Source organism: Lathamus discolor, chromosome 18, assembly GCF_037157495.1.
Source record: "Lathamus discolor isolate bLatDis1 chromosome 18, bLatDis1.hap1, whole genome shotgun sequence".
Taxonomy (NCBI): domain Eukaryota; kingdom Metazoa; phylum Chordata; class Aves; order Psittaciformes; family Psittacidae; genus Lathamus; species Lathamus discolor.
This window is the reverse complement of record NC_088901.1, coordinates 2,564,356-2,591,788: the sequence shown is the minus strand read 5'-3', so window position 1 is coordinate 2,591,788 and position 27,433 is coordinate 2,564,356. Positions and strand designations below refer to the sequence as shown.

Sequence of the window (27,433 nt, the reverse complement as noted above, 5' to 3'; positions counted from 1 at the left end):
AAACAAGCTGACTACTAAAGTCTGTTCAAAACAGAAGCGAGCTTAAGAGCTGGCCAATTCTAGAAACTAACCTCATTCTTTGCACCCTTCAGCAAATCTCTGAAGGACCTGATGAGGAATTGGTGGACATTTAATACTTCAAACCTGGATGCAATTCCGTCATGCTTACAGCGGAGATGGCTATCTTTTCTTCAACTGCTTGGGAAAAAGGAACATTTGAAAGGGGCCACATACATTGTAACCACAAGGTATAAAACAAACTCCCACTTGGTGCTGAGAAGGAGCCACTTCTGCTAAGCAGAGCAACTAATTCCTATAATCTGAGTCAGAGGGCGCTGATTGGTAGGATTCAGGAAGGCCCCATCAACAATGCCACTGAACAGGACTTCCCACCGTTCCCAGCTACAGCAATTTCTTCAATTACTTCAGTGGCTTCACTTTTCCTACATTCTTTGCCAGGAGATGGGTCACATGGAAGAACTTGTGGAGAGGCAGAGTGGAAAGAAACATGCTATTTAAAAGGATTTTTTTCCCCCCAGGCCTCAGAACAAATCAAATCTTTGTAATCAGGGTCCAAAAGGATAAAAAGAAAAGGGGGAAAAAATAAAAGGGAAAAGAAAGGAAAAAGAAACAACCCACAACTACTCCCATTAGGTGGTCAGAACTAGAATCACTTTGTATTTTGGGTGACAATTTGTACCCACAATCCAAAGGAATTATTTCAAGGGGCTCCCAACAAAGCTGTTCTCATTGCTGAGAGCAAAAATAACTTTGCTATACACACAGCTCACTCTCCTCACACCGACCCAGCTGCAGCTTGGAAACCTGATTTAGCCAGTGGCTAAACAACAAGAAATGAAAGCTCACTCACTTCCTACTGCTTCCAAGGAAAGCAACCAGGTAAATCAGAACTCAGCAGCTCAAAACTTCTCCTCCAAGTCAGAGGCAGAAATCAACGTGTGCAAACTGATGGAAACTTTTAACCCTTCTCTGTTTTCTTGATGAAGTTTGAACCCAAAGTTAAATCTGGTGCAAAAAGCTACAGGAACACTGAGCACCCATCTCATACCCAAGTTCACTGTACATACAGCAAGCAGATTCAGAATGCAAAAGAAGATTTAATTTTCCATCTGTGAAGGAAGGAGCTATCCGTGACTGATCCTCCTCACTCCAGGTACTAATAAACTTGCTTTTTCCCCCAACTGTTCAGTCAGATTGGAGCAAAGAAGCTTAAATCAACAGTATAGTGATCCAACGACACAGAAAGGAAACCAGGCTGTTAGCCACCAGCGCCAACAGTGGGCTGAAGGAAAAAGAACATAACATACAAGTGAGACACTTGAAGTGAAACCCCTGAAGGTCGTCGGGGTTTGCTCTAACAGGTAACTTCAGACACTGCAAACAGAAAGCTCCAAAATACAATCTTTTAGCTGGAACACGCAGACCAGAGGATTCAGGGTTAAACTTCACTCTCAAATCCATTACTTTTGTAAATTACATTTAATCTCCAGTGGGAAGCCAGAAGCTAATGACTTAGTAAAAAGCACAGGCAGCCTCCATCATTCCCATTTCCATGTGGAATACTACCAGTGCTAATTTATCCTGCTGTGCTTCTGATTGCCCTCGCCCCAGTCACTTCTAGATCAGCTCACCACTCACCGGCAGGCTAGAAGGTCTGGACTGAAGATTCAAGTTCATATCTTCTTGCCCTTTACTGGAAGCCATTGAGGGAGCAGACGATGCTTGGGACCCAAATGAGTCTTGAGATAACTCCTGAAACATCAAGAAACACCAAAAACCCACAAAGGGGAATAAAATAAAGCCTCTGCCAGAATCACTCTGGTAAATTCTCACATTGTGGAAGAGTTCTGCACCCTTGGTGACATTTGCCCAAACCAGGAAATCAGACAGCAAAGAGTTCAAGCGATCACACACAGGGCTCTGCAGGAGGACAAACACTGCAGCAGACACCTAAAACCTCACAAAACACCAATTCTCTGGCTTTCCCTTACTACCTTTGATTCACTGCAATGTTGGCTGAAAGGTCCCTGCCAGCTTCTCACACAATTATTACCAGAGTAAGCCTTGCTGAAAAGAAACACAATTTACATAAAGAAACAGCTTCATGATTTAATCTGCAGTTCCATACACTTGATGCTTTACATCTCCTCCCTAAAGCCAAGTTTTACATGCAAGAGCTAACTCTTCCCTCACGATCCACGAGTCACACTGCTTTTTGTGCTACACCAAGTAACTCTGGAGAACACCTGGAGAACTTCCACAGGCCACAAGGGGAAAACTATTACATTATGAAATCCTTTGGACTCGGGTGGCCGATCAGCAGCATCTACTCAACACTAGTCTTCAAAACTGCAGTATCACCACCGTAACATCTCTCTGTGAGAGATACAGATCTAGACCCGACAGAAAAGGCAGCACACCTATTACTGTAATCACTCCAGCCAGCCTGCTGATGTGTTGTTCAACCGACTTCTAATGCACAAAGGAAAGGATCTGCCCAAGTTAAAAGCCACTTAGAGAAGGAACCAAAGCAGAGGATGTCCTACCTGAGGAGGAGGGAAGCGTTGCTGGGAGTATGCAGACTGCTGCTGCTGCGGCTGCGACTGAGGGTATGAAGATGACTGCTGAGAAAGAGCCGAGGAAGCTGTCTGCTGAGTTTGTTGCTGCTGCTGGTAGGGCGACTGGGACTGCTGCTGTGAGTAGGGAGGCTGACTCTGTTGATGCTGCTGGGCTGAGGACTGCTGTTGAGGATATGGAGTTGGGGACTGCTGATGGGGCGGCTGGGACTGCTGCTGGGAATACGCAGGCTGCGATGTCTGAAGCTGTGGAGGTTGAGACTGAGGCTGTTGCTGCTGCTGATAAGAAGGCTGAGAGTGAGGGGTCTGGGATGGAGGCTGCTGAGAGTATGGAGGCTGCTGCTGTTGGGGATGAGGGCTTTGCTGGTTGTAATATGGAGTCTGGCTTTGCTGCCCATATGCACTGGGGCCCTGCTGTCCATAAGGAGGAATCTAAAGACAAAAAAGGACAGAGTTATACCAGTTATGAAGGTTGTTTTACACACACAAAGTAAGATTACGCTAAGAACTAAAAATTCAAAGACCTGTGCGGAGCAGCTAACTGGGAACATACTGGAAATGCCACTACCTAGGGACTTCCCAGACAACAGCAGAAGCCACTTGTGTGACATCATTTGTGGCAGTAACAGCATTTTAATAGGCACCATAACCAACTTTTTAGGGATCCTTATTTGACCACCCTTCAACATTAGTAACGTTGAAAGGAAAGACCGCTTGCTCCAGAAAAAGGCAGCCTTTTCAGCAGTCCTGCGCACAGTCCAGCAGGAGCCACCTGGATCATGTCATGAGCCAAAACTAACCTGAAGTCATTTCTTCTGTAAAGAACAGCCATGTCTTTAACAGAACACAGGAGAAAGAGTGTCTTACTCCCCTTGCTATTTATTTGTCCCTTGTTTCAGTGCCCTGGCATTGCCTCTCCTGGAAGTAAGGATTCCACAGGTCCTTGTACATCAGTCACACCTGGATCCAGGTGTGGTGCAACACATAGCCTGAAGAAATGCCATTTTCCCAAAGCAACTGATTCCAACCTGGCTGACGTGATCCCTTCAGAAGACACAGTACTCTGCTGCTCTTCTGCAAGTCCCTGCTGTGAACAGAGACTATAGAAGCTTGGGTGCTCTACCTGCTGTGCATATGAGATGCTGCCCATTGTACTTTGCGTCCTGCTTTGCATTCCCATGGGATATCTCTGAGGAGTCTGCGGTCCATAGGGCTGTCCTGGATAGCCATGTCCTTGCTGTGGCCCAGCCTGAGGTCCCTGCTGTTGTGTGTAGGGGTTGTTTCCTCCATACGGCTGAGGCCTCATCTTCCCCATCTGATCCATTGGGCTTGAAGGCTGCAAAGCAAATCACAACACATGATGCACATCCAGCTACATGCAGGAATCGTTCACAACTTCCCCAGTCCCCAGAAGAAAACTTCAACAGGTTGGCGCAGGGAAGCAGAAGCTGATCTGCCTCTTCCCAGGTGCTAAACCCCACAGTCACATTCTGAACCACAGCAGGATTCCTGCTGCCCTTTCAAACCTACAGACACAAAGAACAAGCCCAAGGAGAAGAGGTCACTTTATGCTGATGTATCCCCCATGGCCAGAGGACAGGAGAGAAAGGGGGAAGGATCATTAAGATGAATTATCAGTGGCAGTGGCTTTTCCCATTGCAGGCAGTAGTTTAATACCCAGATATTCCACAACAAGGTGCATTTAGGCTGAAAATGTAAATTTTCACAAGAAATGCTGCTTCTTTCACATGTAACAATGTCTCCGAAAACACTACAGGCTGTTAACTTACACACTTCAATTAATCCTTATTGATGTATTAATATCAGGCAGCGCTACTGACATTCACAGCATTCAAGACTGCAGTTCCAGTTCTGCATACTTCATCTGTACCCGTGCTTTGTGCGCGCTGCCTTTGCGGAAGAAGGGGTCCTAAATCAAACTTCTTTGGAGGCATGAGAACAGAATTTGTCAGCTTTGAAAGACGGGGCTCTGAGTCTGAGCCCAGACGGGATGAGACAAGTGAATAAACGCAACCTCCCTGGGACTTCCTACGGACTACCCCTGCCTGGAGCCAAGCCATAAGAACAGTCAGTCAAACGCCCTCGAAATGCTATCAAACTCCAAACAGAGTCTTGCTACCTAAGTGGTGCTACTTCCACACTAAAGCAAGGACTGTTCTGCTGTAGTGACCTCCTAAATGAATCCCAGGCGCAGTCTTTAACCTCCATCACTCAGACTGAATACGAATTGTTCACTGATCTCCCGATGACCTAACTAATACCAGTTAGATGTTTTCCACCAGATCACCATGACAATGGGCTCTCTATTACACCATTCCTTCCTGCAACTAGCCCTAGGGTGGTATTTGTACAGATCCACCCTCTCTTGCTGAGATCAGGTGCTTGAGGAGTGGCACAACAGGCCTGCACAAGCAAGTATCGCACAAAGCCAGCTCCTGCTGGAAACCAGCGAGAATCCTGGAGACCAGAACAGGGTTTCAGTTATGTCTGCAGAATCCACCCTTCCTAGGGGAAAATGAAGTTTGTGCAGTGTGCTTCACTGGAGAAAACCCTGCCCCACCAGCCAGCACAGCTTGAAGTCCCAGCACACAGACCCTGAGAACATTTGTTTGACCAGCTGTCTGCTCTGGCTTGCCTGCCAAAGCAAAGCCACACAGCACCGAGCCCATGCCAAGCCCAAGGAAGCAGGGACACGACGGGGAGTTAATGGTACTCTTGTGGGGCAACAGATCTGGGCCACAGGAGGGAGTTTAGTGGAGATGGCAGGAAAAGCACCCCAGGTCTGGTAAAGGGGGGGACCCACTCAAGTGAGATCAGGCTCCCGGAGACAATTTTGCACCAATATGGCAAAAATCCATTGAGAACCAGGTCCAAGTCCCCTTCTCCATCCCAGTTCAGCATCAGACACCTCAGACCGGTGCCTGCAAAACCAGTGTGTGCCATCCTACGGAAGCTGTTCACCAACAACCACGTGCACGGCACCAGTGTGATTCCCTCCCTCAAGGCAGGTTTTAGATGCCGTGCCCTGCTCAGTTGTGCTGGGTGTTTCCAGTTTTGTCCATACTGATACTAAAACAGTTCTGAAAGTCACATATTATGGTTTATGTTCAAGTTATCACCCATGCTACTGCTGAGGAGCAACGGGAGTACTGAGAGGCTGCTGGACCTCAGAGGAGGAAGCCTGGAGAAGCCCCGGATCCCTGTATTCCCAAACGGCCAAACAGCACAGACCATGCCATGCACCCCCAGAGGGTTTTTTACCATGCTCTAAAGAGGAGCTTCCATTCAAGGGGTCAGGAAAAAAAAGGGGCCTTTGATGGCTGTAGTCTGAATCCTCAGAGCTACAGGGATACCTCTTGAACGGGAGCACCCATGTGGAGCTTCCATACACCCTAAAGGATGCAAATTGTGTTTATATCTTTCAAGCAATTGTCCCTATTGCAAGTCTTGCCTTGTGGGTATCACCTTAGATTACTGACATCTTTCTCCCTCCCCACAGTACCTTCTTTGCTATGTAAAAACAGTGCCACCAGGAGCTGCTTCCCAGCCCCTGGCTTCGGACAAGTCAAAGCTCTCTCCCACCACCCCCTGAAACACAAAGCTCCTTCCTTCTACCTGATCAAATGCAACTTTGGAGACACCCACTAAACGTTTCAGCATCTTTTCTGTTTGTTACTTGCTTCCTCCTAGTTGTTACCTCACCTTCACAGCCCCGCTACTAAGGGCAGCTTCTCAAATACATTCCTGTTCAGGGATGTTCTGTTTGCCTTTTTTATATCTTAAACACACACACACCACATGCTGCCTCCTCTGCACAGATTTGCTTGTCTGTGGTCACCCACAAAGCCAACCGTATCTTCAGGAAGGACAGGAACAAGGTGAAGATCCACTTTTCCATGACTCCTACAGGAAGCATGACGCCTGTTAAAAAACTTCAACATTTGGAACTGTTTATGCAGCCATTGAAAAGAAAAAACCCAAAACACAAAACCCAAACGTATTTCCAGGACGTGACCAAGTCGTCACCTCGATTGCTCAGCGTAGGAGTGCACGACGTGCTTCCAAACTGCACTGCTCTGAGCTGCTGCTCTTCCACAAGGCCCTAGCACAGAGGATGCTAAAAACAAACATGAAGAGTATCACTCTAAATTACAGCCTTACAGATACAATTCTATAAACAGAAGATAAGCAAACGCCAATTAATCTCTAATGATGGAACTATTTCATACACACATTCCTGACTTGTTGCAAACCAACAGGGCGATTTGTGCTCCTCTGGGGCTGCTGGGTACACCTCAAATGCTGCAGCACGTTTCTTCCTTCAAAATCTCCTGTTAAAGACACCCCTTTTGCTAACGGGGGCTTTAACTGTGCTCATTTTAACAGCGCTGCTTTGGCTTAAAGAGCCTACCATCACGAAGTCTACCTGAATCTCCTACCTCAAGCTTTTTGGGCAATTCACAGTCCAAGCTGAAGCGCAAATCGATCCCAGAGCTCGTGCAAAGGCTGTGGGGGGAGCAGAGGTGCTGCCCAGCTCCTTTGTACACCCATGTTACACAAGGTGGCTAAGGCAAGAGGAAGCCTGTTCGCCTGCAAGAACACTTCAGGATAAATAAGGAAATACCAAACCCTGACTGCAAAAGGCTGGAGATTCTTCTCTGGACTGATACATGGGAAATCCTTTCAATAGGAAACCACAGGAGTAGATTACTGTGATTACACTTCAAAAGCAAAGGCCCTGCCACAGAGAGACATAATTGAGAGAAAGTGTTGCTCCTTGATCACTGAAGTCCAGACCCCCCGCTTACACCTCCTTGCATTCATAGAAATTGCTTCTATTCTCCCTTCAATCTCGTTATCTCTGCTGTTTTATAACACTCTGAAGTACCCAAACTTGGCAAAACACAGCCCTGTCACCAGCGGAACTTTCCAAAGCAGAGCGGTGTGTAGCGAAAGCAGCTGGCGCTCCAGAGAAATGCGGAGCTCTCCAGAAAATGTAAGGTATTTCCAGACCAAGAGCTAGTAACGGCAAGCCCAAAGCGAGCTTAAATTGCCGAGTTCAAAAGCTTTCCGGAGCAGGATGTGTAGTGTAAGGGATGTCAGACCCCTAAAATGAAATAGCACTGTGAAAACCGGCTCTTCTTCAACAAAAAGCCAGAGTTTTAGTTATAAACCGAGAATCAAAAGATCTTTGAAGCAGCCAAGAGGATTCCACAAACAATTCCTTTCCGATTTTGTCCAGCAGCAGAGATGTTTGGCCTCTTGCAAGAACAGTTTGGTTCAGTTGGAGGGGACTCGCTTAATGGTCCCAGCAGGAAAACAAGTAAAGGAAAGAGGCAAATCCCACTTCGGAAGCAAGAGCCAAACCCTCCACAGCTGTATAGAAAAATGCAATCCTGACTTTTCCCATTACCTTCTTCCATTTGTGTTCTATTACGCCAGAGGAAGAAGAGGAAGCAGAGTCATATACTGAACTCTCCAGTTTCAAATCAGCGTCATTCCATTATTGGCAAACGTGGGGATCGGCCACAACCGCCCCCAAAAACTGGAAAAGCCACAAAACCAGTACTGAAAGCCCTAAGCTCTCGCCTTGGATTCGCAGCCTTTTCCTGCCTAGATTTGGGGTTTGTGATCAAAACTCAGCAGCAGCATTCCCGGCTGTTTAACCCGGAGAAGCCCTAATTGATTCCCACAGTCATTAACCTGCATTTTACCTCGGAGAGTGGTAGTTAAGGAAGTCGGCACTGCTATTTATAACTCATCTCAAATTGAGGGCAGACTGCCTAAAATCTAACACATCCCAGCTGTACTCCTGTTTGAACTGGGGCCAAGGGAATTTTTTAAAGCAATCTTGGCACTGAATGAATGACACCAACAGTATGAGCGCGCGTGTGGTTGTGTTGTGGTGACGTAGCGCTGGAGGTGGAAGGGGAAGGGGGGGCAGCACGCTGTAATCCCTCTCTCCCAAGCCTGCTCGCTGTGTACAAGGCTCGGCCCGGTACAAGGCTCCGGAGCCGCCCACCGAGAAGCAAACACAGGAAACGGCTTTTCCTGTGGAACGCCTTGAAGCGAGGAGCACATGGCTAATCTGCATAAAAGCAAAGCCACACCACTCCTGCCAGGAAGGTTAGTGCTCATAATCTCTGGCCATGGAGCTGGCTGCCTGCGAGGACTTGGACCCGAGCCTGATAACCCAGAAAGAGCTGAGAACAGATGGGCAAAGACCCCGGCAGAAGCAGCGGCGCGCACGTGATGGGCCACATGGCCCCGCCAGCACTAACTATTGTTTGGCTGCCGAGAGCCGGTACAAAGACAGGCCCGAGCGGGCCCTGCGAGTTCAGGGACAGGGGGCAGCTGCTCCCCTGCCATGGCCGGAGCATGGGGACCACCGAGTGCCGCAGGCCTGGAAGTCACCGAGCTGAGAAGATGCTGAGATGGTGAACGCCGTCCCGCGGGCTCAGAGAACAACCTGCTTGCGTTCCCAAGGCTGAATCCAGGTGGGATCTTACTGAAGTGAAGAAACTAGGTCTCAGTAGAAGAACATGCTCTTTCCTCAGGTCTCCAACCCCAAAGGCAAGGGCAAATAGTCTCTGCATCAGTGAAGTTACAAAGCACGCTGCCATGTTGGCTATAGGAATTGTATTAGCGATGGACAATGCTGGGAAAGGGGAGTTGTCTTCCCTAAGAATTAGTCAATAAGGATCATGGTCATATTGGATTTAATCATTGAAACCAGGCAAGAGAATAAAACCACCAGTGTTCCCTCAACCTTTCTGTGCCACTGCTATCAAAATCAACAAGCTGTATGAAGAAGATCAGCAACAGCCTCACCTTAACAGGCTGGTAACACCTACAGTGGCTCATGGAAGAGATCTGGGTTCAAAATAAGCAGCTTTCCCTGCCCGTTCCCCAGTGCCAGAGAAACACCAGCCAGGCCAAGCCAGGCAGGGGAACATCCACCTCAGAGTCATGGCAAATGGAACATCACTCAGGGAAAATACTTTGTCTTGATCACAAGGCTGCCGAGAGGCTTTATCAACTTAACATGAATGTTTCTAAACAGCATCCCTAATCACAGTGGAGAGGCTGTGCTGACCTTTGCCAGTTCTAGTACATTCCACGTCCTCTGGAGCTACCAAGAGCTCAGGCTGCCACACGACACTAAGGAGTCAGGTCTCAGAGGTCCCACCCTCCAACACCATTAACACCCTGCATCCACACTGCCTCCACCTCTAAGCCCACCCATGCCTTGATCAAGACAAATCCGATTTTCAACATACTCACCAGCCTTAAGCAGTATTAGGTGTGATGGTACCTGCACATAAGGCCCAAGTACTTGTGAATGAGTGTGAAATGCACAGGATGGGTTGTCCCAAGCTGGCACAAAAGCCTCACAGACCCACCAAAACCAGCCACCAGGCTCAACAGCTTCCACCTATGAACTGACCAACCCAAGTAGAGAGTTGCTCCCTTCAGCACCATCCACCCATGGCAATGCCATGGCATCAAGAGACAATGGAACTAACAGGAAGGGGTTGGAACACCCAACATCACCACAACATCCAAGAGGCAGCCAAGATGCTACAGCAAACCCTACTTTCAGCTGGTAGCTTTCATGCCTCTGGTTTACACTTCGGACACTTTGATGCCCATCTGGGGTTTCTGAAACTCCACACACGCGTGACTCCAATTCCTCCATAACCAGCCTAGAGGGTTCAAGCTGAGACATGAGCACGAACTGACAACCACTCTTATTCATGAGCAAAGTGTTCCTCTTCAGTGAGGACCATTTTCATCTGATCTATTTAAGGTGCAGCTGGCTGTGCTAAGGTCAATATCCCAGCCTGAACTCACTGCCTTTTATAGCTTCTGGAGGGCCAGTGCACTGGGTCATACTTCCTTGCCTCTCCTCCTATGGTGCTCTGCTTTTAAAGAGAGATGAAGAGGCTAAGGAGAAATTAAGGATAAAAGGAAGACTCTCCTGTAGCAGATAAAGATGCCTCCAAAAACAGAACACATAGAAAAGCCCGTGGTAAACACTACACTGAAGTGTACCAAGTGTCTCCCCAGGACAGTCTAAATGACAAGCATGTTTTACTGAGCACATCACCACAAACATAGACACTTCCTTTTTTTCTTCTCCCCTCCCCTATTCAAACTTGAGAAATCCACCAACTTCCTTCAGCCTTCACCATGCACAGGAAAACTCTGCGAGCCTGAGCCAGCATTGCCGAGCACTCAGCAGTGACCTTCCCTGCCTGCCCCCATCGCTTTAGGAACAAGCACCCAGGTAATGAAACAGGCTGGGTTGCTCCCGCTCACACTCCGGGTACCAAAACCTGACTGATGGAATATAGTTCAGGATTGGTTTCAGGATTAAACTTCCAGGATGTAAGCTACAGAGAAATAAAACCCTGCCCTCGCTCCCACACATCCTAGAATCGAACTTAGATTTGAATATATAACCAAGAGGTGATGGATCATCATCATCTCATTGTCAATGGCCACTACAGATTAAATTATTGGTTGCCAACATGTTCAAGTAACTGAGCTCTGCTCAATAGTTTCAGTTCTGCAACTAGAGGGAGCCCGGTTTTATTTCCGACTTTTCCAGGTCAGTTTGACCCAAGCCACTTTCTATTCCTCTCATCTCCCGCTAACACTCAGCCCTCAGGACAAGCTCATGACACCAACAGCACACACAAAAGGAAAACAGGACATCTTCTGAATGACTTCAGTCACCTGCTTCCAACTATATGGAGCTGCTGTTAACTGAAGATCAGCCCCGTTCAGTGTGGCTCCTTCCCTTGATCCTACATTTATTACTCCAGTTCCTTTGGGGAGATCTTCTGTAAGTCCAGAACACAAAGTTTTACCCGTGGAAAGAAGATGAAGTTTTCTCCAAGCAGCTCTCCTGTGAGCTCTATCTCCCTGGCTAAACGCGGTTCAGTAATTACCCATTAACACTGCTCAGCAAGAGGCCAGTCCACACATCTCAAAGGACTTTCCTAAGCACCACTCTTACTAATACTCTTCAGATTGATTAAAACCAACCAGAGTTTTGCTTACAGGTTGTATCATCATAGAACAGTTTAACCCTGAAAGAAGTCAATCAGAAGGTGATCCAGTAGGAAGTGAAGTCAGAGTCCCAACTCAAACCTCCACTGGAAGTAACCCAACAGCAGTACAGCTTTCAGGCCCAAGAACAAGCAGGGTTCTAAGGGGTTTCTATACTTTTGAGACGGTGGAGGGCAGGAAGGTGCCAAACCGGCCTGGCTTTTAAACCAAGTGCATTTCTTGATCTCATCTTTCCTTCCCAGCCTGACTTTAAGCCCCCCTTAACAAATTCAACAAATCCAGCTTATCGAGGCTCTGGATTTCAGCTCCTTTCTTCAGTCAGTTGTTCCCTCTGACACATGGCACACTGCTTACCACACCACATCGTTTAGGTGTCCCTCAGGACCCTCCATGTAATATTTTGACCGATATCACATCTAGAGACAACATACAGCTGGTTTTCTGCAGTCTTCAGGATATACTCAAAGGCAGATGCACGCTCACATGAACAGGAAAGTTTTCCTGGGCTTGGGAAAAGCTGTAGTACAAAAGGACCTGAAGCAAGATTTACACTGTGAACACTGACATGGACCTGTGAGAGGGGGAAACTCAGCTTTGCTTATATGCCAAGTCAGCCCCAGACTGAAGCTTACCCACAGCCACGCTCACACAGTGCCCTTTTCCAAGCAACACAACATGAGATGCCCCATGGACACCTTTCCAGTCTGCAGGCTTGATGCACATCTGCATGGAAAGAGCACAGGGGAACCCCTACACTGGAGAATTAGGCAACAACCAGAGGATTCATTTCCATTTCCCTGCATCTCTCTTCTGCCAGCAAGACACTGATGATATGACTGAACATCCACGTTGTTTCTGAATACCATAATGTAGTAACGCCTTGGGAAGGAAGGGAAGAGCCCAAGCCCAGGCTGGGTCCTGCTCTCTGCAGCAGGCTGGAGAACAGGTCCCTGTCTGACAGCCCAGCCAGCCTGGATCACTTGCCTGGGCAATCAGTTTCCTTCTTTATCAAAGGGATACTGATGTGGAAGCAGGAGCTGACAACTACTTCCATGCTAGTTTTAACGTGGCAGGAGATCCTGACAAAACACCACCGCCTGAATCCAATGCAGTCAAAATGAAAGGTTATGATTCTTTTAGAGTAGCTGGACACTAGTGAAGCTTTCAGACACTCAAAGAGTCAGATTAGCAGTTGGCTGTTTCGCAGGGTGAGCTCTAACACCTCCAGTATTTCAACTTACCTGTAAGGACAAAACCCTCATTTCCTTCTACCCACATAAGCAGGTAACCAGCTCTGCCCTCACTCCCAGACTTCACTCGCTTTAGAAACACACCTTTCAACCAACTCACCCCAGTGTTTCTGAAATGCCACTCTTGATTCTTCCCAACATCTAAACAAGAGGAGAAGAAAACTGTGCCTGAGCTCCATGGGAGATGATCCCAAGGAACACGTCACAGTTGTAGCGAAGTGCTGTTCCTTTTAAGATTGAAGGAAACTTCCTTCCTGAATATTAAATCAGGCTTTAAGTTTAGCCAACCTCCTACGTCTGGCTCTAATGAACTGGAGGCAAGTCAACAAAAAGATGGTTAAGTGTCTCATTACAGCATTTTTGTTCCAGGCCTACTTACACACTAGAAGGAGCAAGCAAGCTCATGTACCACAGAAATGGGCCTGGGCCAAGAGCAAGCCATAAAAACAAGCAAGAGGAGGAAGGGCTACGATGGAAGAGCAAAATTATACCAAGTGTCACCACTACGTAAGTGATCTAACTTCCATCAGCCAGAGCAGCTGCTTCAGAGCCCCACAAGATGCAAAGTATCTGTGCTAAACACCACTGAGAACCTGAAAGGGTTCCAGAAGTCCTGTGAATGCATCCAGACCTGTGGCCAACTCCAGCCATCCAGCTAATTCCCTGTAACCCCCTTTTCCTCTCCAACAAGCAATGCTGATCCCACAGGCAGATGGCTATTGCTACTGAGCACAGTGGATGCGTTCCAAACCTAGAAGACCCAATGGAAGAGGCTCACTGGAGTTCACCTTCCAGAACTAAGTTAGCTTTAGCAATTCATGAGAAGCCTTTCCTGCACAGGAATCTGCTGGGTCCTGCTGCACAGTCCAGAGCTGACAAGGCACCTCTAGCATAGCCTCCTAAAAACAATTTCTTCTTAGTTCTTCATCCATAAAATGCAGCACTGCAGGTTCCTGCCCACCTGTGTGTGGCTGAAAGCTGCATCTCCATTTGATTATCTCATCACTTTGCAAATCTGTCTCATTTTACACCAGAATAAACAGTGGCTGAACAGACTCAACTGGACAGGCAAACCCTCACGACCTCTTACCATGCCAGGCTGGGTATGGAGAGACCCAAGAAGCATCTCCAGATGCTTCTCCGTGGGCCCACCTCTCCTACCACACACACCACCAAGACGGAGTAGGACAGAGCCACGTTCATTATAAGGGAGGTAAAGCTCAGGGTACCTGAGGGTACCTTGTCTCAGCGTGCAGAGCTCCATCTTGTCCACAGCAGCTGCCTGCTTTAGTAAGAGCTGCATGTCGGGGCCTGTAGTCTCTCCAAGCCACGTTTCAGCATTACACAGGCTCTCCCTTGCTTCTGCAGAATAACTGAGGTTATTTAAAAGCATGTAAAGAAACACCAAAATAATCCAAGAAATCTGAGTTTTGGAATGAATCTGTGGAAGAGGCTGGCAGTCTTGGTCTGAGTGAGCACAAAACTGTGCTCCATCACCTCACCTCCAGACTTTGAATCGGGCTCATCAGTGGAGGACATCACCACTGCTTTGCAATGGGGTGATGGGGACCAGCCAACTGTAGGTGCCCAAAGGCACATCCTCATCCCAGTCAGAAGCTGCTGGGGTAATGATCTGCTCATTACTTCAAGGGTATCTCAACCACACCTCAGGTACAGGGCCGGAGCTGACCTTCACATCACAGTCTGCATCACACTGGCATTAGCCCCAGTGTCAAGTCATTAGGAAGCAACTTAGTACACCTTAAATCCCATCCATCCCTCCTGACCCCACTGCAGTGTTTTATATCCAGCACAAAACAAGGTAATAAAGCTTTGTTTTGCTTAATAGAAAGTTATTTCCCTTCTCATTACAGCAGCTGATAAATCTGGGTGCTATTTTTGTGGATTTTATTCAGCCTTCTCTTATTTTAGCCTTAAAATTCAGCCTTCAAGACTCCACTTCGGTTCCATGGAACCAAAAGTACTTAAAATTGCAGTAATGACAAGTTACCATCTGCATTTACCAAGGACACACTCGGTAACTTTAGAGCAGGCAACAACCAATCTCCAGTATTTATACCCAAATGATCTATTTGCATCCAGAAAGCAGAGCTGCTGTCGTGCCTGTGCTGGTTAAGAGGAGGCTGTGGGAGATGAGAAGAATATGTAGGCAAGAAACTTGGAGCTGCAGCCAAGCCAGCTCCCAGACAGCACTGAAGACACTACTAGAGCCTTCATCAAGCCAAGGCTGTCGTGATTCAGGTTTGTTACACTTGGCAAGCCCAACATGAATCCCAGCCCCACAGCAATGCAAGGTCATTGCTATTTAAAAATAGTAATAATGAAAACATAAAGCCCACCAGCCCTTGGTTGTAGTGAGTTTGGAAAACTGGGTCCACTGCCCCATGCTTGCTTCTGTCCTTGGGCTTTTATTTCATCTCCATCCAGAAAAGCCCAGCTCTCTTTCAAAGCAAAATGAACAATGTGGGGAGTTGCTTAGCAAGTTAAAAGGAGTATGTGTTGGCAGCTGGTGAGAAGATACAAGAACTCCTAACTGTGCCAATGCCATGGGGGGAGGAGGAACAGCCAACGCTGCAAAGTCTTCACTGGTTTCAGGAACAGGTATAACAAGAAACTGTAAGACAACTCATATGAGAAAAGGAAGATGAGACATGACTGTACCTTGACAGCAGTGACAACGCTGAACAGTTTATTGTCATTTACAGAGTGATCAGATTTAAAGCTCACCTTAACACATGTTCACCATTCAGGATGAGTAGCACTGCTGCCTTGACACAGTACACTTTCAACACACTCTGCATTCATCATTAAAGCCAGTAAATCTACACTCTGAAGCTCAGCAGCAAATTATCTCCCGATATAATATGCCTAATGAGTTATTCTCTGAGCATGTGGACAACAGATTTAGCACCTTGCTCCAGAGAAGAAGGGAGGCAAAGGTTAAGGGCCAGAACACAGTTGAAAGCCGAGGAGCACTCAACTGCTCTGGGATATTTCATCCAACACTAATCACTTCATCTGATTTTAATTCCTGACACCAAATCAGCACATAGCTTTTCAAAGGGAATCTTGTCCTCGATTGCAAGGTAATCAATCACAATTAGCGTGGAAACAAGCTTTTGCAACGCTGCCATGCCTTGTGAACTGAAGGCCAGAGAAGGTGCTTTAGAAAGGTCTTTGAAGTAGAGGCAGGCAGGATAATTTGGGAAAGGTCTCTCAGTCCCTTCTGTACCTCCAAGAGGAGGGAGCAAACAGCCAAGTGTTTTGCTTCTCCAGTGCATGAGCTGAGTAAAAGTGCTTTTGATGCCACTTCTATTATGACCCCTCACCCAGGATTAGCACTCTCCTCTCCCGAGAGGCCCTTCGCCACTGACATGCCCGGCTCCAGGGGAGCCATGCTCTGCCCCAGGCAGACACAAATAACACTTCACTGAGATGATCTTCTGTAAAACCAAAGAAAACTGTTCCAGGTGTAACTCCACATCCAGAGACAACGCATGATCTAGTAGCTATAGCATTAACCTCAATGCAGAGAGATAAGGCGTTGAGCACCTGCTCTGAAGAGCTCCCATACACCCAAATGAGGCAAGGAAAGGCTTCTGAGACATGGAGAACTGCTCATACCAGCCCCACTGGTGTCTCACAATAAACTAGGAGATGCTCTGATTTTCCAGGGGATCCAAAACACTACAATTGCCACAATCCCCCCACGCAACAGTAAGCAAAGGAGTCAGTTTGGTCTGTTTCAATAGGAAGTTAACCCCCACGTGCACAGAGCAGCCCCAGCAAAGGGCAGGATGCCGGGACTGCTGACACCACGGACACAGCACGTGCAGCCACAGCACAACAGAAAGGCAGTCTCAGGGAACACATGACCTCACTCAGTAAACTGGCCTTGAATGGGAAGCCTTTTCCTTGATTAGCTGTGCCAGCTCTGGAGTCAGAGATGGTTCACTAAAAACCCCATATCAACTTTGAACTAACTCCAGCACTTCCACTGTCTCCTTGCATCTTCCGCACAGAGGTAAGAACTGTTCTTCAGACCATTTCACAAAGTATGTCTGAAGGGAAGACCACCTCTAGTCTGGCACTGGCTTAATTATTTACACACAGTTAATGAATACCAGATTCTCCTCCTAAACTTGCACAGGGTGCATAGTCCTACAGTCATTTGGACTTTAAATCCATCATCAGACTGTTATGAAGTATGCCAAACAAGCCTACAGGAAGGATTCCATACAGAAGGAGCCCGGTCAACTCCAGGCCCCTGGAAGAAGTTCAGGTGGCAAAGCAGGACAACCCAATGCCTTCAACACGATCCCCAGCAAGCACAGTCATCTGGAAGTAAAGGGAGACATTTTGCCATCAAGTTTATCTCAAAGAAATCAGGAGACAGGCAGAAAGCCTCACGTTCAAAAGCAGGTTACCATTCACTTTTGCCTCTGTTCTTCAGACCTAGAGACACTAGGACAACAACAGATACTCAATTAAGGTGACTGGAGCTGGAATATGTTTCCTGATGTCCAATACTAAGGATAGCAAAGCAGTGAAACACACTGAGGTGGCTCCATGGTGTTCATCTGCTCTGTTCTCAGGTCTGGCTGAAGCAGGACAGCAGGTTAAATGACCTTTTGAATTCAGATCCAGACCTCTGTTCAACAAGAAAAATACAGTCACCTCCAAATTCAGTGCAGGCAACAAACCAACAGCAAGATTCTGCAGGCAGCAGAGATCACACTGCACATTCTCCTCACCCAAAAGAACGACTTCAGTGCCATAAACCTAAACCAGAATGGCCATCTTCAGAGCAGGCTTCCCTCTAATCTGTGCCTCGTGCTTTTCAGACAATACACTGCCGCTCTGGACACTGATGGTGGCAAGGAAGTACAAACCCACTGATGCCAACTGGGGCTGGCTGTGCCTATGCCCTGGTCTGAGCGTATTCCACAGGGCAGAGCAGGTCTCCCACCACGGTGCCTGGAAGTGAAGCTGCAGCTGTAGCGGTGGCCTCAGCCAGCTCTGAAACATTCCTGTTCAGTTACTCACAGGCAGGGTGCCAGAGCGGTGCTGACATCAGAAGGGAAACGGTAATTTTCAGGGTTTCTCTTAGTCAAACCTGAATGAGATCTCACAAGTGAGTGGAAGGGGGGGAAGTCCTTGTTTAACGCAGTCATTCTGCCCACAGGGACATTCCAGAGGCCTCCGAACATCAAGAACTTCTCTTTGAGAAGACTCACAGACTCTCTGGATGGAGAGCCTACCCCAGGCCAGGGTCTGACATCGATGACCACCAAAACACTCCTCCCAGCCACATCCCACCAAAACCATCCAAGTGCTCTTTGGTCCCCTCCGTTCGCCAAGCAGGGGTGTGCTGCACGCAGAGGGGCCACCACAGCTTCTCTGAGAACTACCCCCCAGGTACAGCTTGCAGCTTCTTAGGACGGTTTGGGCATAATGTAAATTATCCATGAGCAAGAAGATGTTACTGTGCAAGTTTAATACAGAAATAAAGAAGGAAGAAAAAGGAAAAGTTTGTAGCAATTGAGTTAGTCCTCGAGTTTCAATGACTATAGCTAACTTCAGGAAGTAAGGACATGCTGGTTATCACATGAAAGGCCAATAACTGTAAAAGCTGCTGCTCCACTGCAGATAGTTACACAAACTGATTTTTCATGGGAATTTCATCGGAATTAACACATACACGCTCCGTCTCCACTCTCTCACCCTCCCATAAAGAAATGTCTTTACGGAACGACCTGATCCCCTTATTCGCCCCTGCCCACTTGTCCCTTTTTGCTCCCCCCAAAACCTAAAAAGAGCACGATTAGAAATGCCTAGCTGCAGTTATTGTACTCTGAACATATAAAAAACGTTATGTTTTGAGAGTCTGAAGTAGCTTTTATTCAGTTGATCTATCGTTATGTGGCCTCCTTTACCTCTCGCTACATGAAGTTCATGCCCACGCTGTGTAAATACTCACTGAGCTGTCACGGAACCTCGGAAACATTCCACAAAGAGCACCACTGGCAATCCTGGAAATGCTGGGCCTGATGTAGTCCAACAAAACTCCAAAATGCTCAAGCTGCACGACTGAACTGCTGAGTTGTAACACTGGGAGCGTAGGTGCACCAAGAGTAAGAAATGGAAACCCCTCCCTCATCCATATGTTAATACATATTCTAATCCGATTAAGACACTACAGGAATGGGTAAAATATGTACATGAGCTCAGTCCTGAGAGAAGCAGCTCCTCCTGTTCCAACCCTGCTTCTTTCATGCTATGCACCTCCGAGGGCAGGCTTGGGTGCTGCTTCCTTAAGCACAGAAGTCCATGAAAAAGGGTCTTAATACACTGAATTAAACCCATACGGCAGGGAGGAAAGATGGGCTCACATTTACAGCACAGGCTGAGCTCAGAAGATGGATATCCCACTCTCTGCCCCGTCCCACCCCTGGTGCCTCACCTTCTCATATCAGCATCTTCATACAACAACCGCTGCAAGAAGAGAAAACCTTGCACTCCTCCTCTGTACCACGGTGAAACAAGAGTGCGCCTGAAGCTTCCTTTCTACAGAGCTTGAAGAACGAGAAGCGCACACTCCACACAGCAGAGATGACACAAGATTTACGATTGGAATTTTACTGGAATCGCTTGATAAACACAGCGTGGCCTTCCCCGAGCCCGCAGAAAGCGCACACGCTCTCTCTTCAGGTGACCAACTTCCCTGCTTTTCCAGCCACTAAACTGAGGAACAGAAAGGCATCAACTCCTCTCAGGGCATCCAGGAACAGGCAGGGACCCAGACACAGCGCACGGCAGCTTCGGTCCAGCGTGCCAAAGAAAACTGCTTTTTTCCTCCAATCCCACCTGTCAGTCACTTCTAGCAGGAGATTTATGACCCTGGCAAAGAGACATCCAGTATAGTTTTACCACTGCACATGCATAACCTCTGGAGAGTTTAAAGGTTGGACTTCTTGAGATCAGCACAGGACAGAGAAACTTTTGCAGGACTTCTCCTCAAAACCACTTTTTTCCCCCCAGAAAAACCACATTTCCTTTCTTTTCCCCCACCAGAACAAAAAGGGAGAGATTATTCTGCATCTTGCTGATGGCTTAAGGACCCTTCCAGAGGAAAAAGCAATGCTAAGTACTGACAAGCTAACCATAACCCACCCCCCTCCTTTCCAATTACACTTCCCTGCCGTTGGTATCCGCTTTGCTACTGCTGCTACTTGAGAGTTTCCAACATTCTTGGCAGGAATTGGGCAATGGCATGCTGATGAGCTTTTCCCCAGAGCAATCCATCACACAGGAGTTGCAATTCAAAAAAGAAGAAATCAAACTGACTAGACAAAGAATTTCAAATACACGGAGTGAAAACTGCAAAGGGCATCCTTCTCCTCTCATATTTTCATTACCGAGATCACACAGTTCCCATTCAGAGGGTAAAAACTGCATTTCCGAGTTGGCAGCGTGCCTTTGAAAAGGGGAGGAAGAAACATGGTGGAAAAGTCACATTTGAGGTAACAGATAAAATGAAGGGTTGTACTATTTAGCTTCATTTTAGCCATTAGTTTCTCTCTGAAGGAAAGCTGCTGGGCTTTTTTAATGTGATTGTCATGGAAGACTCTTAACAGGGTCTCGTGTAGTACTTGTGACATGGTATTCATTGACCAGGCCTCTCAAATAAAACTAGAGGAAAAACCCCAAACTAAGACGAACACACCAAGCTTATGAGAACAGGAAAATCCAGCCAGAGCAGAACATTTGATTCTCATGCTTCCCCCAACCCTGGTTTCTAGTGTTATTTAGGAGCAGGGAAGAGGTTCTGCCTCTTGAGCAGTCACTTCAGGACACATTTGCTGTAGCACATAAAAGGGATTAAACTGGACAGTTTAAGGACCCAGTAAGCATTCGAAATCAAAAAACCCAAAATGAAACATAAAAACCCTCCAGAAATCACATCTCTGTCTTGCAACCTACAACATGCTTACAAGATACAACACAGGTAGAACCACCCCCCCACACACACAAGCCCAGACAATAAGTATTGATGGAGCATTCCATACTGTCCTGTATCCTACACATATCCTGCCTGGAAACACTGGTCACCTCAAACTGAGCACCAAGGAGATGGTATGCCAGAAAACAAGAGATGTGAAGAGAATCACGCAACCCCTCACTGACTGGCACAGAACAGGTATGCAAAACCTCCAGTGTCCCCACCAGAATCAACTAGATCTTAACAACAAAATTACCCCACCGCCACCTTCCTACAAACCAGACAAGGCCTAAATTCACTCATTCAGACCCAAACCCTACCCCTGAAAAAGATGACCCCCTCTCTGTTGGAAAGACCTAGTGCATACCACACCTTACGAGCAATTCCAGTGCTCCTAACATTACAATGCTAAGCAAGGAAAAAGCCTGCGACACAAGCCAACAGGAGCCAGGTCTCACTTTCCGATTCCAAGCTATCGCAGCTCATTGGCAGCACAGAGCCATTTGGTGCCAATTTAGTTTCAAAAACATATTTGCAACAACATTTTTCATGCCTCACTTGCTGCTGAAGTTGAGCTCGAAGTCAACAAAAAATAGCTATTACATGGCAACAGGCCCAAAAGCAGTTTGGCTTTATTAACATATGATTTTTAAACTGCCGTCACTGAACTTTATAATAGAGACGTAGAGACATCAGCGCACCTATGGGGATGTTATCCAGGATGTCAATGATTCATGCGATCCAAAGACAAGCTCCCGTTACAGGAGACGCTGTCTGTCACTCGGAGAAATGCCCAGCTAGTAAAGGGAGGGAAGTGCCTCCTCTTCAATAGTTTCCTTTAAGTCCCAAGACTCTGGGAAAGCCAGTTGTATTATTAACAACTAATACGCTAAGGGAAAGGGGGGTGGAAACAAATGCATGGTAGAGCTGGAAAAACTGAAAACTAAGATCCCTGGCCTGGTTTCTTCCAAGTCATTCCCACAGAAAACCACAGATTCCTCCTCATCCCACACGCTGTAAAAGAGCCATTCTGATCTCTTGATCCTAACTCCGCGTTTCCCAGCTATGAAGGTCATCAGAAACAATGCCAAGCCCTTTGCCGCAGTCCCTTCCAACGGGGAGCACATCTGCCTTTACCGGGGCTCAGCATCAGCTTCCTGGACCCTGCTGGTGAGCACAGGGGTCCATGAGGGTTACAAACTGCTCTCCTTTTATTACAGGAAACATTCCACCCAAACAACTTTCACGCCAGGAATTACTTGGCTTTTCTTGATGAGCAACACAGTAAAACCCTCCTTGTGGCACCATTCATAAATCCTAAAAAGAACCGAGAATTAGAAGCACTTCCCTTTTCCGCATCATCCTGCTTCCCATCCCCAAATCCTCAGGCTTACTATCCCAAGGATTCCCAAGCAGAGGAACCCCACGCTCTTCCCACATCATCTCCAAGCCTGCACCAAGGAATGCTTCCCTTTCTAGTGCTTGCTCAGATGAATTACATTCTCCTCTCGTCCTCCCAGAGCTTCCCAGAACTTAGGTGGCAAGTACCCACTCTGCTTATCACTGTCCAAGACAAAGAGAAGACGCAAGGCTTTATTTAATCCCGCTGCAGGGAATTTCACAGAGCACACAGCAAAAAGGAGGCTGTAATTTAGGACTGGAGTATTTATTAATGAACCATTCCTTGTGGGCAGCCCCGATGACATGTGGAAGCTTTTTTTATCGCGCTAGATAAGTCTGTTCTTTTTCCAGCAGAAAAAATAAAGGTAATTGTCAGTTTGAGTCCAATAATCCTTGGCACAAAGTGGATTTGGGAGGGTGGTTTGGTTTTCAGGATGGGGGAGTTGCTGGGTTGTTTTTTATATACACTATTTGTACTATCTGAAGTTCAACTCATCCTGAGAACAACTCGCCATTGATAACTCCGGTTTACAGGACGGGTTACTCCGATCTTACTGACAGGCTGTGTCTCGGCAGCTCGTGGCACCACGTTCAATTCATTGGCCGAGACAAAATAAGCTCCTCTCACAACTACACATCAGAATACTGACACAAGTCGACTTCTGTCCGATACAGACTGAAGTACCTGCCGGAGAAGTTCAAGCTGACACCACATTTGATCTAAACGTGCATTTTTCAGGGTAGAGGAAGTGCCTTCAAGTGAAACCAGCAGTGACAGTTGTCCGCATGGATCACAGGTCTGCACAAACAGATTCCTGAGGAGCTGAAACCTTCACTGAGGGTAACTGCTCACTTCCCGTTAACACTGGACACTTCGATGACCAGGGCAGAGATAAGATCCTCTCTTAGCACTATTTCAATCTGACAGAAAAGACAAGTAAGTGATTCAGGACACTGAAGGGGACACTGCCTTTGGTAATTGTCCTGGGTTCAGCAGTAGCTGAATCAAGGAACAAAAACGAAGCAGTTTTCAGATCAACACAACAGAAGCACTGAGCAAGAAGGGAAACTCTGGAGGCTGCCTGTCAGCTTACATGGTCTCGGATGTCTCCAACCCAGGGCCTGAAGTTAGAGCAAAGTACACAGACTGAAAAGGGAAGTCTCGGTCCTGCACGAGGCCACGACAGGCCTCGGAAATGCACATGTGAGCACAGAAAGTAACCCGGTTTAAACCCAGATTTCCAGCTATCAGATACCAGCCCCTCTTTTCCCCGTATCTAAAATGTCTGATGCACACGCTGCGCTGCTTCCTCCTCTGAACGTTTTCTGGCCATCTATGCTTCCAGCAAAGAGGCAATTCTACATATACAAGGATAAGCCTAATTCTGAGGCTCAATTTGCCGCCTCCTCCTCCAAAGAGCAAAGAGTTGTGACCCTGTTGGGCCTGACCACAAACAGCACCTCAAAGTCTGTAACAAGTCCCTTTATTTCTGGGGGGAAAGAGACCCAGCAGCACTTACTCAAATCAAGTCAAAATGTGCCCCGAGACACTCAGGTAGAGGCTCAGGCCTGTCCTCTATTAAAGCTCTAGCTAATGTGAAATTGATAATTCACCTTTTTCGATGCTGCAGCCACAAGTTTGGTTTTGACTGCTCTGTTGTTTGGGTTTTTTTCCTTCTTAAGGCTGTAACACACCCAAGAACCCCCCATTCTCCCATCTAATAAAGAATCCAAACAGCCCCACTTTCGATATCAGCCAGAAACAAACGCACCCTCAGATCCATCAAAGAAATCATTTATACCAAAGGGAAAGTCACATAAACCAAAATAAACAGCCAGCCCATTGTGCAGAGCGGCCCTGCCACCATTCCAACAACACAGACTCTATTCCAGGCCGCATTAAAACATCGCAAGCAAAATAAACCCAAGGTACAAACAAAATGCCATCGCCTCCTCTTTTGTTCCGAGGCACAATGCAGCAGGGGCAGGCGGGCAGGGGCTCTGCTCCCCGGTGCGGGGCTGCACCCAACCGCCTCAAGGTCACGGCCGGTTCCGGTGAGGGGGCCGCGGGAGGCGGCGAGCGGAGCTGCGGGGCTGCCGTGGGTCCGGGGCTGGCGGAAAAGCCGAGTGTAAAAGTTTATGAGCTCATCAGGATGGTTGTACCATTACATCAGAGGCAATTATAAATGGCCAAGAGCAGGAGATGGGGAGCCAATCAGATCACAGATAGGATGTCAACCTAAGACCAACTGTCTCCTGGCTTTGACAGAAGGATTTTACCTCCATAATTCAAATCCCAAACCAAACCGATCTGCACTCGCTGCTCCCATCGCCCAGCTCTGTACCGGCGCTCCCAGCCGCAGGCCCCGGCCAACGACCCGCCGGGGAGCACGGCCCCGCACAGCCGGGCCGAACCGCGGCCACCCCGCTGCACCCCGCCGGGCCCCGCCGAAGGGTGCGGGCCCCCCCCCGGGGCCGGGGGGGCTCCGAGGGGAGCGGGGCGGCGGGGCCGGGGGAGACGGGGCGGATGGCGGCGGCGCTGCCGGGGCCACGCGATGGCCCGGCCGGGCCCGCCCGCACCCCCGGCCCCCGCGCCCGGCCCCGCCGGCCCCTCACCGCCCTCGGCCGGGGGCGGCCGGTCCCGCTCGCCCGCCGGAGCCCCCCAGAGCGGGCCGGGGCGGCGGGGAAGACGGCGGCCGCTCGCCGGGAGCCTCGCACAAAGACTGGGGAGGGAGGAAGGGAAGGCGGCGAGGCAGCCATTTTAGAGCGAGCGAGCAAGCACAGACAATGGCAGCTCCCCGGCAGCGCCGGCCCGGCGGGGGGAACCCGCGGCAGAGGCACCGCCACCCCCCCACCTCCCGGGCCCCCCGTCCCCCGCCACCCCCGGTCCCTCCCGGCCCCGGCCCGGCCCAGTCCCGGTTGTGTCCCCCCCCCCCTCCCCGCCCGCCCCACGCGGCCCCGCCGTTACCTGCTGGCTCCTGCCGAGGGACTGTCCACCGCCGGCTCCGCCGCTGCTCCCGGGGCTCATGGGCGCGTGGTGGCTCCTCGGCGGGGCCCCGCCGGCCGCTGCGGCCCAGCCCTGGCTGCTGCCCGCGCCGTACTGCGAGACCATCTCGGCGGCGGCCGGGCCCTTGGCGGCGGCTCCCCCGTCCTGCGGCCCGCCGCTATAGTCGCCCCCGGGGTACCCCTGGTAGCCGCGGGCGGAGCTGGGGGAGGTGAGGAGCTGGTTGAGGGTGGGGGTGGCCGTGGGCTGCGGGGTGGCTCCCCCTCCTCCTCCTGCACCGCCGGCGGCCGAGGGCCCCATGACCCCGAAGCGCTGCTGCTGGAAGGCGGCGGCCGCGGGGGACTTGGCGCCGGCGGCCGCCGGAGCGGAGCTCTGCGCGCTGCCCCGGGGGGAGCTCAGGGCGTAGGCCTGGGGGGGAGGCGGGTAGGAACCGGCGCTGCGCCCGGCCCCGGCCGCATAGTAGGAGTTGTACTGGTGGTTGGGGAAGCCGTGCTCGGCGCCGCCGTGCGAGTTCTGGGGAGGGGGCGGCCCCGCGGGGGCTCCCGCCGGCCCCGGGTAGGACTGCTCCAGGCCCCCGCTCTGCAGCGCTGCCATGCCAGGGCTTTGTTGTCCGCCATGTTGGTGGAAGGCAGCGGCGGCGGCCGCAGCGGCGGCGGCAGCAGCCTGGGCACCGCGGCCGTAGGGCTGCCCGAAGCCGTAGGCTGGCGGGGGCAAGGCGGCCGGGTGGGAAGGGGGAGGCTGCTGCGGCGGCGGCTGCTGCTGCGGCGCCCCCACCCCGTCGCTGCTGCCGCCGCCACCGGGCGGCTCCGGGAGGTTATTGTTCAGGGTGGCGGCGGCAGCGGCGGGCCTGGGGCCCGGGTTCCCGTTCGAGCTCTTCAGGTCGGACTCGGCCCCTGCGCCCCCTCCGTTGCTCTCGGCCCCGTCCTGCAGCTCCTTCCCCGTGGGGCCCTCGCTCTCCGCCTGCTTCTCGCCGCCGCCGCCGCGCTCTGCCGCCGCCTCACCCCCCGCCTCCTCCGGGGGACAATCCCGCTGCTGCGCCTCCGCTTTCTTCAGCTCGGATGGAGCCGGGGCGCCCAGGCTGCTGGCGGCGGCGGGGGCGACCTGAGCAGCCATGATCCCCCCCCTCCCCACCCAGCCACCCCCCCCCGGACCGGTCCCCCCCGAGCTGCTCCCTGCCTGGCCGGCCGGCGTGAGGCCTCGCTGCTCTGCTGCTCCCCGCTCAGGCGGCGGCGGGCTCTTCAGGGCAGCGGGGGCTCATTCCCCCCCGGCCTGGTTGGCGAGGCGGGGAGGGCTCCGCTGGGCTGGGCTTCCCGGGGCCTGGCCCCGCTGTACCTCCTCGGTTGCAGCCGGCGGAGAAAGGGGAGGAGGAGGGAGTGGGGGGGAAGGAGGAGGAGGTATGGGGGGGGTGGGGGGGACCCGGGACGGGGCTCCCGGTGCGGGAGAGGCGGGAGGGAGGGAGGGGGGACACGGCGGGCGGGCGGGCGCCGTCCCCGGAGCCGGGCCGGGCGGCGGCGGGGCCGGGCTGGGCGAGCCGCGCGGCAGCTCCCGACTCTGGTCCGCCGAGCGGGGCTCACTCCGACACGAGGCTCAGCACTGCCATTTTACCCAGCGCCGCGGCCGCCTGCCAAACCCGGAGCGGAGCGCGGCGCGGCCCGGACGGGAGCCTCCCCCCCGTCACAAAGGAGGAGCGGGCCGGCCCCGGCCGCTGGCGGCTCGGCGCGGCGGAGGCTGCCGCACGCAAAACCCGCAGCGGATCCGCGGAGCCGAGCGCGGCCGCGGGGCCGAGCCGGGCCGGGCCGGGCCGGGCCAAGCGCGGGGTGGGTGGTGGGGGGGGCAAAGCAGAGCTGGCGGCGCGGGGGCACTTCCCTTCCCTTCCCTTCCTTTCCCTTCTTTTCCCTTCTCTCCCCTCCCCTCGGGGGGGCCGCCCGTACCTGTCCGGGGCACTTCCCGGGGCGGCGAGGCGATGTCCTCCAGCGGGAATCCTCCAGGAGAGCGGCGGAGCCGCGCCGCCGGCTCGCGGGTATCGGCAGGGAGATGGCCCGTGGGTTAACGAAGCGCC

The 27,433-nt window shown here is 50.5% G+C and overlaps 1 protein-coding gene across 3 annotated transcripts in view; it reads right to left on the bottom strand.

The window, feature by feature from the left end:
- ARID1A (AT-rich interaction domain 1A) overlaps positions 1-26,981 on the bottom strand; it is a 58,864-nt gene extending 31,883 nt beyond the window's left edge. The window contains exons 1-5 of one of the 3 annotated variants that reach the window (XM_065697572.1): positions 26,551-26,979; positions 25,339-25,576; positions 3,721-3,933; positions 2,568-3,029; positions 1,660-1,773 (exon numbers count right to left, since the gene is read on the bottom strand). In XM_065697572.1, the coding sequence (XP_065553644.1) occupies positions 1,660-1,773; positions 2,568-3,029; positions 3,721-3,933; positions 25,339-25,482 (933 nt within the window). In that variant the 5' untranslated portion in view covers positions 25,483-25,576; positions 26,551-26,979. Of the gene's footprint in view, positions 1-1,659; positions 1,774-2,567; positions 3,030-3,720; positions 3,934-25,338 lie in introns of all 3 variants that reach the window. The other 2 variants (XM_065697570.1, XM_065697571.1) reach the window with 2 other exon arrangements.
- Positions 26,982-27,433: the final 452 nt, after the last annotated feature.